At 46.8% G+C, this 12,500-nt stretch overlaps 2 protein-coding genes across 4 annotated transcripts in view; both read left to right on the top strand.

Moving 5' to 3' along the window:
* Positions 1 to 6,059, top strand: part of sobpb (sine oculis binding protein homolog (Drosophila) b) — a 19,434-nt gene extending 13,375 nt beyond the window's left edge. The window contains exons 6-7 of the mRNA XM_076273174.1: positions 224 to 2,115; positions 5,546 to 6,059. Coding sequence (XP_076129289.1) covers positions 224 to 2,110 — 1,887 coding nt within the window. The 3' untranslated portion in view covers positions 2,111 to 2,115; positions 5,546 to 6,059. The remainder of the gene's footprint in view (positions 1 to 223; positions 2,116 to 5,545) is intronic.
* Positions 6,060 to 10,138: 4,079 nt separating this feature from the next.
* The window catches only part of LOC143110206 (rho-associated protein kinase 2-like), a 55,606-nt gene continuing 53,244 nt past the window's right edge, over positions 10,139 to 12,500 (top strand). For all 3 annotated transcript variants that reach the window (XM_076273091.1, XM_076273089.1, XM_076273090.1), the window contains exon 1: positions 10,139 to 10,745. In XM_076273091.1, coding sequence (XP_076129206.1) covers positions 10,647 to 10,745 — 99 coding nt within the window. In that variant the 5' untranslated portion in view covers positions 10,139 to 10,646. The remainder of the gene's footprint in view (positions 10,746 to 12,500) is intronic.

A 12,500-nucleotide genomic window follows, 5' to 3' on the forward strand; every position in this document is an offset into this window, starting at 1 on the left:
GTGCCTTGCAGTGGTCAGTCACTCCCATGCCACATTTTTCTTACCAGTCAGGGAATGAACTGGCCAGTCACATTCTGGAACCTATGTAGATTCTTTGTACACTCTGTTCACATGAGAAATGATTATTGTGAGCTTTATTGTGATAATGTGAGCTTTAGCTATTGCAGATGAAATGTAGTTGATTGTATTGTATTTTGGGTCATCCTAATCTTTTTTTACGCAGGTTTGTGATTGGTGCAAACGCCTGCAGTCTACACAAGAATATGTTGCCACGGGAACAGGGGATGGGCATCTCCGTTTCTGCAGCTCAGAGTGTGTGAACCAGTACAAGATGGACGTCTTCTATCGGGAGGCCCGGGCCGCACTGACGGCCAGGCAGTCCACCGAGGACCGCGCTGCAGAGGTCAAGGAGTCAAAGGTCAATGAAGGGTCACCCCCGTCACCCCTCCTCACGCCAGCCTCCTGGACGAGTGGCCTGAGACCGACGCCCTCGCCAAATCCCCCTCCCGCGTCATCTTCATCAGCATCATATTCTTCATCAGCATCAGCAGCATCATCAGCATCATCATCAGCAGCTCCTGAGCCAATCAGCGTGTGCCAAAGAACGAGTCTGTGCCACTCGTCTGCCTCCTCTTCCTCTCATCCTCCCATCTCATCGCCCAGTCAGGAGAGGTTCGCCATCGCCAGGGTCCCCGTGGCACCTCCACCCCCACCCCTGACCCCACACACACTCCCACGTCCCTCACACACACCCCCTCCGGCCTCATCACACACACACTCCCCCTCACACGCGCTCGCTGTCACTCACACGTACACACAACCTACTCCTGTCGCTCTGGCACACACGCGCCCGTCTCCGCTCGTCCCACCTGCTGTCCTGATGCCCGCCTTCCCTGGTGCTCCCATGATGCACTGGGCCCCAGGATGCCCACAGATGTTGCCCCCCCGCATGCCCCCCCACCCCCACGCGCCCCGGTTCATCCTCCCGGTGCCCTCACTGCCTCCGCCGTTCCCCCAAAACACCATTCTGGTGCCCTATCCCATAATAATCCCTCTGCCAGTTCCCGTGCCAATACCGATACCGATACTGATGCCCGCGGGCGAGCAGCAATCACACTCATCGCCAGTGGCGGGCAGCGGGGCTAACACATGTCCGGTCGGCCGAGGAGACGCCACACACGCAGGAGTGTGTGTGAAAGCAGAACGCCCCTCCTCGCCACACACACACAACCAGGTAGCAGCAGCAGAAGCCCAGAGCAGCACACACTCCGCCATGGAGAGGGAAGATGGAGAGAGAGAGAGAGAAAAGGACCAGGAGGACACGGAGGAAGAGAGAGAGACGGAAGCAGAGGAGGAGGAGGACGACAAGAAGCCGATGATGAATGGACAGAGAGAGGGATGGAGGGAGGGATGGAGAGAGAGGAGGGTCATCCAGAGCGTGACTCCCACTACAACAGCCATCGCCGCGGAGACGGACGACCGGAGGAGGCCCAAGGAGGAAGTGACCGTCAGAGAACCTGCCTGGAGCTCGGGTCAACACACACTCTCCACACACACCGCCAACAATGGCACAGTGCTGAAACGTCACACACTCTCACCACACACCCACGTCATACACCTCACACACACGGCGCAGACTGCCGTCACACACACCGCGTCCACACACACCGCGTCTGCTGTGCAGGAACAGGCCGATCAGACACGCCCCTCACACTCACCCCACATTACACACACTAACAGCTCACACACACACCTAATAACCTGTGCTGTCAGTCAAACCGTTACCATGCCAACAGATTCCTCACACAAACTGTCCCCACCCTCTGAGTCACCCGAAAGCCAATCAGACGAACTTAAAGAGAACTGCATCTGGAATGGGCAGCGCCATGAAGTGACTGACAGCCAGGCACACCAATCGGATGGCTCGAGAGGAGCTGAGGAGGAGGAAGAACACACAGATGTCCAACACACTCCTGCCAAACACACACACGTGGTGCTGAAGCGCGCTCACACACAGACCCAGACACACACACAATCACTGCAGGAGTGCTCAGAGGAGGAGCCAGAGGAGAAGAGAGGCTGTCTACAGATCAGAGATCAGAATGCATAGAGCAGGTATGTGTGTGTGTATGTGTGTACGTATGTGTGTGAGTGTCTGTATGTGTGTGTGTCTGTGTGTGCGCATTTGCATGTATATGTGGTGTGTGTGTGTGCACATCTGTATGTGATGTGTGGTGTCTGTGTGTGTGTACGTGTGTGTGTGTGTACGCCATGTTGTATCGTGCTATAGCCCTAGCTGTATTTTGTGACTTCAGACAAACACAGGTGGTTAGTGTCAGTACTCTGATCCCGGACGCTGTAATATCCCACACACTAAAATTTCAGATTTACTAGCATGCCTTTCAAAGGGTCTGTGTGTATGTGACTGACATGCTGTCCTTTATCACATGGGTCTGTGTGTATGTGACTGACATGCTGTCCTTTATCACATGGGTTTTTGGCCTTTTAAGGCCCCAACGTCATACTCCAGGCAGCGCTGCATGTAAGGCACTAGGGTTAGGCAAGGGTTAGGGTTAGGGTTAGGTGCCTTGAAGTCAACGGTCGCAGTGATGCCTTGAAGTCGACGGTGGTGGCTTTAAACACCATCGAGATATCACATGACCCACAACCATTTATTGAGCTGACATACTGTACCATGTGTAGACCCTAGAGTGTGAGCTAAGATAGACAGATGTGTGGTGGCCATGGATTCCATTAGGTACTGCAGTGGAGAATCTACCCTCCCTCAGCCTCTCTCTCTCTCTCTCTCTTCCTCCCCTGTCCTCACATGCACACACACACGCACACACACACACACACACACCTCAGCCTCTCTCTCTTTCTCCCCTGTCCTCACACACACACACACACACACATACACACACACACTCTCTCTCTTTCCCCCTTTTCTCACTGCTCTCTCTCTCTCTCTCTTCCCCCTCTTCTCTCTCTTCCCCCCTCTTCTCACTCTCTCTCTTTCTCCCTCTTCCCTCCCTGTATTCCACATGTGATTCTCTGAACCAAGTTTATCTTAGTCACTGACTGATGGTTTTTATAGCTGAATGTAACTTGAGATCTACCCACATGAACAGAGGAACAACACTCTGGTTTATTAACCCTTTCGCCTATCTAAACACCCACACACCCACACACACACACACACACACACACAGGAGACATTAGCCAATATTAGCTCTAGATTAGATTAGATTAGATTAGATTAGATTAGATTAGATTAGATTCAACTTTATTGTCATTGTGCAGAACACAAAGCCAATGAAATGCAGTTTGGAGGATGCAGGATGGATAGTATGAAGAGCAGTAGAATAAGGCTATGTATAAGTGTAATTACAGTATGGGGACGGGGGGGGGGGGGTCCCTGTCAAGGTTGCTAAATCATGGACACCTCAACAGGCACAGGCAAGGAGGTATCGGGTGGGGCGGAAGAGGAAGAGAACAATGGGCATGGGGATCAGATTGGGCAAAATGCCCCTCCCACAAAATACACACACACACGCACACACACACACGCACACACGCACACACACACACACACACACACACACTGTTATTCAAATACATTCAGGGTCATACTTCCCACTCCCTGTATTATGATCATTCTAGTCATCCATGCCCTGGAATGTGACTGTGGACCTTCCAAGAAATATGCATGTACTGTATGTGTGTGTGTGCATATATGTGGGACTGCATGGATCCGCTTGATAACTCCAGTGAAATACACACACACACACCTTACTTGGTAAATAGTGGCACTTACATAAATGAACACCAGGCTATATATATATATATATAGTATATATATATATATATACTCTTTTGATCCTGTGAGGGAAATTTGGTCTGCATTTATCCCAATCCATGAATTAGTGAAACACACTCAGCACACACTAATCCTGGCGCAGTGAGCTGCCTGCAACAACAGTGGCGCTCGGGGAGCAGTGAGGGGTTAGGTGCCTTGCTCAAGGGCACTTCTGCCGTGCCTATTGGTCGGGGTTCGAACCGGCAACCCTCCGGTGACAAGTCCGAAGCACTAACCAGTAGGCCACGGCTGCCCCATATAGACCTAGCCAAAGCATAGCAAAAAAAGGTCTACTCCACCACTTGCATGATCTGAGATTTAAAGGAAAACTTGGTAACTATTTCAACTTAATAAACGCGTTTATGAATCATTTGGATGGTTAAATGACCTGTTCTGGTGAAAATGGTGACTTTCCCCACTCCCCCTAACAACCTTGCAACATTGGGACTGACGTCCCGGTAAGAGAAGTGAGAAACAAGAAACTCGTTTTAAATCGTATTTCTTACCTTGTAACGTCCACATTGTTCTGCCAAACTTAACCGTTTCGCTAGCTTGTAAACAAATCCACATGTGCTTTATCCTTAGTTTTTTCCCCAGTTTGAAGTAGCGTAATGCACAACTTCTCCAGCAGAGTGGGGCTTTAACCTCTCTTTGCCCAGTTCTCCCTGAAATAAATGATGTGGTTAAAGCAACACCAAAGAGTTTTTTGTACCTTAAAATAATGTTTCCAAAATCGTTTCAGTGGTTCATAACCTCGTAACATGGTGAACAGCACTTCTGCATTCGCTTCACGACCCTCTATCGGCTATAACCGCACTATGCAAGTTTGCCAGATCGGGTAGCAGATCTGTAGTTCAATGGAATGAGACATAAGAAACTACAAATTTGACTTGCTTCTGATGTTGCAATACATCATACATTCATAAAAATCATGCAACATACTCTACCTTGTCTGTGGACATGATTATTTGCTGGATAAACAAAATAGCGTGCGTCCGACAGAGGAAAAGTGCTTTGGTGTTGCTTTAAGTTTTAAAGCAAAAAGAAATGGGTTTGCACACCTTCAGTTCACATGGGACACCTGCAGTAGTCTAGTCTTTGCATGGATGCCGACACATTCCTGTGCCATCATTGGTAACATGAGGCTGTCAGCACAGGCAGACAAATGACAGACAGCATGACATCACAAGTATCTGACATCTAGTCGAGCAACACTTAGGGAATGAACTTGGCTCGGCACAGGTTCAACATTGACAATAGCTGACATGCACCAGTGTTCTGCCCGACCCTGATTGGGTGTGCGTGTGTGTGTGTGTGTGTGCATGTCTGTGTGCGTTGTTTGTGACTGTCTGCATTGTGATCATGCACATATTAGAATCTGTCAGTTTGATTGAAGTGTTTCCTAAATGAAGCCCAGTGATGTAATGTCTCCATCTTGTGTGAATTGAACGGCTGCCATTCCTCCATAACACAGGGCTATCAGTGTGCCTCTATCTCTCTTTCTCTCTCTCTCTCTCTTTCTTTCTTTCTCTCTCTCTCTCTCTGTGTTTGGATGCTTATGTGTGTGTTTTATTCTAAATTAATGTAATTTCTACACTATTGCAACGTTATCAGTGTGTGTGGAGTGTGTTGGTTGGTGTTGACATGTTGTGTGTGTGTGTTAAAGTAATGTATTTTTTTCTTCAGTCACAGACTTATCAGTGCAATTGACCGAAGACTCCACCCATACTGTGTCTGAGCCAATCAACAATGAGGTAGCCAAACCACACACAAAGGAACTCTGACGTTTGTATTGGAGGAGGAACAGTTCTCGTTTGAGCCAACATCACGTGTCCAGTAACTGATTGATTGACCAGTGACACACACACACACAAGCACCAATACACAAACACACACACACACCTTCACCTGTGATCTTCAGAGGAATTTATCTTTTTCTAAATGTTACAAAAACAGACTGCCATTTGTTTCCTCTGGCTATCATGTGTTCACTTTATTTTTTTGTTGACAAAGACTCACACACACACACAGACACACACACACACACACACACATACACACACACACCTCACACACTTTAATACAGTATTAATTACAGTGCCTACAGTTATTATGCTCATCAGGGTTCAGCTGTTGTTTCTGCTCTTGCCCAGTAGATGGCAGCATTGACATAAAACATAATGCCATCAACGTTCAATCACCATACTTCACACCAAGCATCCGCTTATGTAACTTGAGAGTTTTATGAAAACAAATAAATCTTTTGGTGAATAGTTATGTGCATTTCATCATCACCATGTATACATCATTATTTGGTTGTCCCCTTTTTACATAGACATAATGTTTGTATTTAGCCTATACACACACACAAACATGTACTTCCTGACACGTCCTCCCAGTCACCCACTGGTGTCCTCGTAAGCATGCAGTGCCAGAGTGAATCAGTGCTATTAAGAGAGCTGTTGTTGGGTGATGGTGTTCCCTGCTGACCACGGTCAAGGTCAGCAGTTGCAGCATCACCAATGAGGATTACGCAATGATGTCACTGTCTGAGGTCTGCGCACGGTGATAGACAGACAAATCAGAGGTGACGGGTCAATGTGTCTTACAGAGGTCTGCCCTGTTGAAACACGCACAGACACATTTTAATTCTTTATTTAAATCCACAAATCATATTACAACAGACAGGATTCAAATATTTCAAGAGATAAGATAGGGCTTTGTCACTCAATGGTATTCAGGGGTACAGAAAACATCTCCTGCGCCGGCTGCCTATAACTGCAGATATGGAGCAAAACTTTGCTAGCTGTTTTGTTTTTCTGCTGGAGAGCCCTGCCAGCCTTAACCCACTGAAAACAAGATTGTGCACATGCCCCAAGCTGCCAAAGATCAACACCACTAGCTTGCATTGATAGCCTAGGTCACATAGTTTTGTCAGTATGGGTTGGTACTTCATGATTTTATCATTAAAAGCCATGTCCATGTAGAGATCGTACACACATCCTATTTCAAGTATAAGTACTTCCCTTCTGTCTCGGTCTAAAAAGACAACATCAGGGGTGTTAGGGATGTTACAAAACACATCAGTGGAGCTGTTAAACCATTCTGGCATAATACGCAAATGTTTGTACATGGTCACATTATCTGGAAGTACATCCTTAACAGTGTTAGCAATATGGTCAACAATTCGGTCGTGGCGTGCAGTATAAAGTCCTTTGTACATAGTACAGCTATTAACAATATGGGCAACTGATTCGAGGTGATGGTCAGAGTCTGAGTGCATTATACAGTGTGGAGGGTGGATTGCAGGGTACCATAGTGCAAGGTTGTATTTGGTGGGTAACACCTGCAGTCTGGCTTTGGCAGTGAAACAGAGGATGTCCTCCCCAACAGCGGCATTTGTAAACATGGAGTGTGAAACAGAGTGGTCGACAAAGTGTAGGCATGCCAACTTTCCCTGCATTCTGAGTCCGGTCCAGTCCACACACACACACACACACACACAGGCTCACTCAAACACAAAATATCTGTCTGTGACTGTTCAATAGTACTGTATTTGCTCTATTCCAGTGATAAACACATAAACACACACACACATTTCACATGGTTCCGTTTAAAAAGAAGCCGACTTGTTGTACAACTTTCTTTGGCCCTATAACAGCAATAGCATGGACAGTTAGCTTGTTTACAGTTGATTCCATTGTTGCGAAGCCTGCTTTCAGGCTCAACCATCGTCCTACTATGGTTGTTATAGTTACCATTCATAAGCATTGACATGGAACGGTGATTAAACTTTTTTTTTACCAGATCTACTTCATAGGTGTACTGTTATTCAGAATTAATAGCCACCACACCAGCCAATCAGAAAAGAGTATTTCTTCTCTCCGGGTGATAAATTACATCAACAGCCTATACCATTCCATGTGTTGCCATAGAAATGATCTCATTGTAAATAGCAGTAAACAGCAACAGACACAGAATCATAACAAATGTTCAAGTTAAACATATGGTTAGCAATAAGGAATAAGTATTGTTAATATTTGAATTCAACAGAGAAAAGACTATACTTGCAGTGCTCCGCATACTTGCGGACGTGAAATAAAACCGCCTGTTCAGAGGGGACATGAACAAACACACACACACACACATACCAGAGGCTTTAATGAGGAGACACAGCACTCAACAAATCCTCCATAGAAAGGCATGGGGCTAGTTTGTAATGACAATATGGCAGTTGTCTGCACATATCCCACCCCTTCCGTGGCCAAAATTTGACGTGAAGACATCGTGCCAGTCATGTGATGTGTGGAGAATACATTGTACCAATCATGTGTTGTGATCTCGCGGCTGGAGCGAGGTTGGGGTTGTGAAGACTTGTGCACGCACAGTTCTGCTCAAAACAAATGTCCAATAAGTGCCCAAAATGTGTTGCAATATAGCCGCTGAGTGAAGAGACTTGCCTAAAAGGACTTTGCACACACACACACACACACACACACACACCAAGCTCCCACTACAGATTGTTTCAGTGAAGTATATTGTGCACACCTTATTGAGTCTTTGAGTACACTCTTAAAGGAGAAATCTGGTGAGTTTTCATATAGATCTCCACTTCTCGAAGGTCACCAAGTACTGTCGGTATGAAAAAAATTAAAACAATCGGTTTTCCTAGCTCGAGTTGCTACATCCAGCAGCTAATGCAGTCAGACAGCTACAGCGCTACACTCTGTGTCTGTGGGCATGTAAATGGGAGCTCACGGACATTCCCCCAGAGTGTAGCGCTGTAGGGGAGCGTAGCTGCCTGGCTGCGTTAGCTGCTGGATGTAGCAACTCGAGCTAGGTAGCACCGATTCTTTTTGGGGGGTTTTGTACCGACATTACTCAGTGACCTTCAAGAAATGGAGATCTATGTGAAAACTCGCTGGATTTCTCCTTTAAAACGAATGAGTGGAAAATAACACAACTTGTGTTGTTTTTAACACATCTCTATGTCCAGATAGGGAAAACACAGTTTGTGTTGTTTCCAACAAATTTCTTTTGCTATTTGTTTCAAGAGTGTACACAGTATATGTTGAAAATAACACAACTTGCGTTGAAAACAACACAGCTTACGTTGTTTTTAACACATCTCCTTGTCCAGATAGGGACAACACAGTTTGTAATGTTTCCAACACATTCTTTTTAAGAATGTATAAAAGAGAGTGCGATCATAAACAAATGACTTTCAAATTCAGTTGTATTTGTATTTCTCTTGTATTTTGTTTCAGTTTGTGTGCCTTATCAGAAGGTGGAGGGGCGGGGTATTTCCCAGTTGCCGTGTTTCCTTATTTCCTGAGAATGTCTTAGATATGATATCAGGGGTATATCCTTTGAGAAACCATGGCCTTGGTGCTGACAGTTCTGTGTTTCATGTTATGAGTGTTTATGTGTCTGTGTGCATGCACGCTTGTGCATGTGCATGTGTGTGTGACCTTCACCCTGATACCACAATCAGTACCACAGAGGAGAAACCAACAAACGGCGCTCCCTTTAACTCTTGCTGGAGTATAGGCTAATTTGAAAGTAATGAGTAAGACTAAACTTAAGTGGACAACGGTAGGTTCACTCCCAGGCTGACCTCACCAGACGCCAAACAACTATGGCACACACTCACACACACACACAGATACGCACACGCACACATGTGTACACACACACACAGAGAAAGAGAGAGAGAGATCCTAAAGGAGGAACAGAGGTAGCCTACAACAACTTTGCCAACTCCATTGTGACCATGTGATTGTAGCAGTGTTCCAACACAGAGCATCTTCAGAATAACTTGGTTCCCAATATCAGGCTTACCCAGGTTTGTCACTAAACCACGTACTTGGAATAGCCCCCGGGAGAGAGAAAGTAGGCATGACATAATATAGATACACAAACATCCGTTGCCTGTGACATGGCTCTACTCAGTATCAACTCCAAGGCATCTCTGTGTTTTTCATGGGACTTTGAACATGAAGGCTATCCTGAGTATATCACCGTCCCCAAGCGTAATGCGTTATATTTAGGTCGCTCATTGGTCGCTGCAGGGTCGGCCAAGCTCGTTTGTAAGGCGACGCATCAGCGTTCCAGAAATACAGCACGCGCTGTCGGTAAAAGCGATGGCTGAGATAAGAACGGAGGAATTCCTGTGCGCCGAGGGGAGGGGAGGACGGGAGGGGAGGGGAGGGGAGGGGAGGGGAGGACGCGAAGGGAGGGGTGAGAGAGAGGGAGAGAGAGAGAGAGGGTGACGGAGAGTGTGAGAGTTCATTGAAGTAAACAGGAGAGTGTTAGGTGCAAAGTGACGCTCCGGCTCTCTGGATGACCACATTCAGTTATATTTTTACGCGAAAGCCTGAGAAACTTAAAGGAGCCTTTGACGGCCACACACACTAAGCTTTCACCTGATAACAAACTCGCCAGGGATTTGGAAGTTTCTGAAACAGGACGGCGAACCCGGCAATGGGAACAGCACATTGAGGAACGTGGTTCTGAAAGCAAAGGGTATTCTTCAACTTCCACCGAGTAATTAAAAACGAATACATCTGATAAACGTGTTTCGATCAGGTGTGTTTCGAAATAATCGTTCTCTACCTCGTTCAACGCCTGCCCGGATACGTTCACGAGTAGCTTCTACAGGAAGACAGGTAGTGGATACAAAAGGCACAGATTGGAGGTGTGTGTGTGTGTATGAGAGTGCGTTTATCGGACTGCCGGGCTTGCCGTCACATGTTCCCGAGGACTGACCTCTGCCTAGCCCGTCATTATGTCGAGCGGAGCGGAACGGCGCCTGGAGAGCCGGCTGCGGAAGCTGGAGGCCATGATCAAAGATCCGAAGTCAGCGTTAAACTTGGAAAGTTTACTGGTAAGTTAACCGCCCCAAGAACTAATTCACATTGGTCCCCACTATCTCGGCATCAGACGCGCTTTCTTCACTAAAAACATAATTCTTTTCAGGTTCATTCATTCTCTATGTCAGGAGAGTGACGTGATGATGTCAGTAGCTTATACGAGCGATGTAGTAAGCTGTCATCTTTGATCATTCACGCGCGCGCGCGCGCAGCTGCTGGCACAACAGAGGGCGCATGCAGCAGAGAAGTCGGATTTGGACGCTCTCTCGCGCTATACTCACGAGCTGCTAGTCAGCCACTCACTGTTAACTCCACTTGCCTGTCCACCTGTGTCTGATTTGTGCCACTGTCAGCTTATTTCAAGATAACCAAGGACCCATATTTAGCTAGACTGGTGGCGACCTCGTAGCCTGCAAGTAGTGGTCACTGTATGTACCTTGTAAAGTCAGCAAACCTTGTGTCCATGCAGGGAAGGTTTGCTGACTTTACTGAATAATTAACCAACTTCTTCAGACCGCAGACTTATTCAGTCTGACTGAGGAGTGAGGTCTGGCTACTCTCTGAACCTGAACCACTCCACCTTTGATCCTGAATGAATCTGTTTGATTTAAACGGAGCCAGTCCTGAGTATGGTGCTATGAGACGGCCTGTTGAGGCTGTTTATCATTATAGTAACTTTGCTGTGTCCTCAGAGGTAGGGGATTTCACAGTGGCAAATCAACAAAAAAGCCATTTTACCAAAAAAAACAAAATCACCAACAAACAAGTTAGCAACATTTGTGGGCAAAACAGCATTGCCAACAGAGCAGCCTTTGAGAGCATTTCACTGGGGTTATCAAGCAGTAAAATTATTAAGAGACTAGAGACACTCTTAAAGCCCTTGGAATGAATGTTTTGCCTCAGGCGCATTCAGCCCACCTGGCTTTGGTGTAACGTGGAGGTCTGGCTCTCAGGAGCCTGGAGCACGACTCTGAAACTCGCTTGACATCTCTCATCTGTGGGTATAAACTGACATGGTTCTCATAGGAGATGTGAATATACAGGGGAAGCAGTGTGTGTGTGTGTGTGTGTGTGTGTGTGTGTGTGTGTGTGTGTGTGTGTGTGTGTGTGTGTGTGTGTGTGTGTGTGTGTGTGTGTGTGTGTGTGTGTGTGTACCAGGGCAGAGAAATAGTGTGCACATGTGCTGACACCTGGAGAGGTGGTGTGTGTTTTTTTCAGCTTAAGCCGGCTTTGCAATGGGCGTGTTTGGCACCCAGAAGCACGCGCACACACACACACACACACACACACACACAGACAGACAGATAGATAGATAGACAGACACAAACACACACATGCACACAGATAGAGAGACACATACACATTCACAGACACAATACTACACACACACACACACACACACACACACAGATAGACACAACCTAACACAGAAGCACAGTGCCTTTTTTGTCATGTGTTGACCTTTGACCTTTTTTCGTCACCAGTCTGAGTATTGCCATGGCGATGCCCACGCAATGCTTGAAGTCATCTGGGGGATGTTTGTTTTTATTAAACCATCAGACGCACCCTGATCCTTAGGAATGTGCCTGGCTGCCCTGTTTTTGTGTGTCTTCATGTGTGAGAGTTTGTGTCTCTCTCTGTGTGTGTGTGTGTGTGTGTGTGTGTGTGTGTGTGTGTGTGTGTGTGTGTGTGTGTGTGTGTGTGTGTGTGTGTGTGTGTGTGTGTGTGTGTGTGTGTGTGTGTGTGTGTGTGTGTGTGTGTGTGTGTGT

This window comes from Alosa pseudoharengus, unplaced genomic scaffold, assembly GCF_046254945.1.
Source record: "Alosa pseudoharengus isolate Yale_2024_CS ecotype anadromous, Long Island Sound unplaced genomic scaffold, YU_APseudo_1.1 YU_APseudo_1.1_scf_7, whole genome shotgun sequence".
NCBI classification, from domain to species: Eukaryota; Metazoa; Chordata; class Actinopteri; order Clupeiformes; family Clupeidae; genus Alosa; species Alosa pseudoharengus.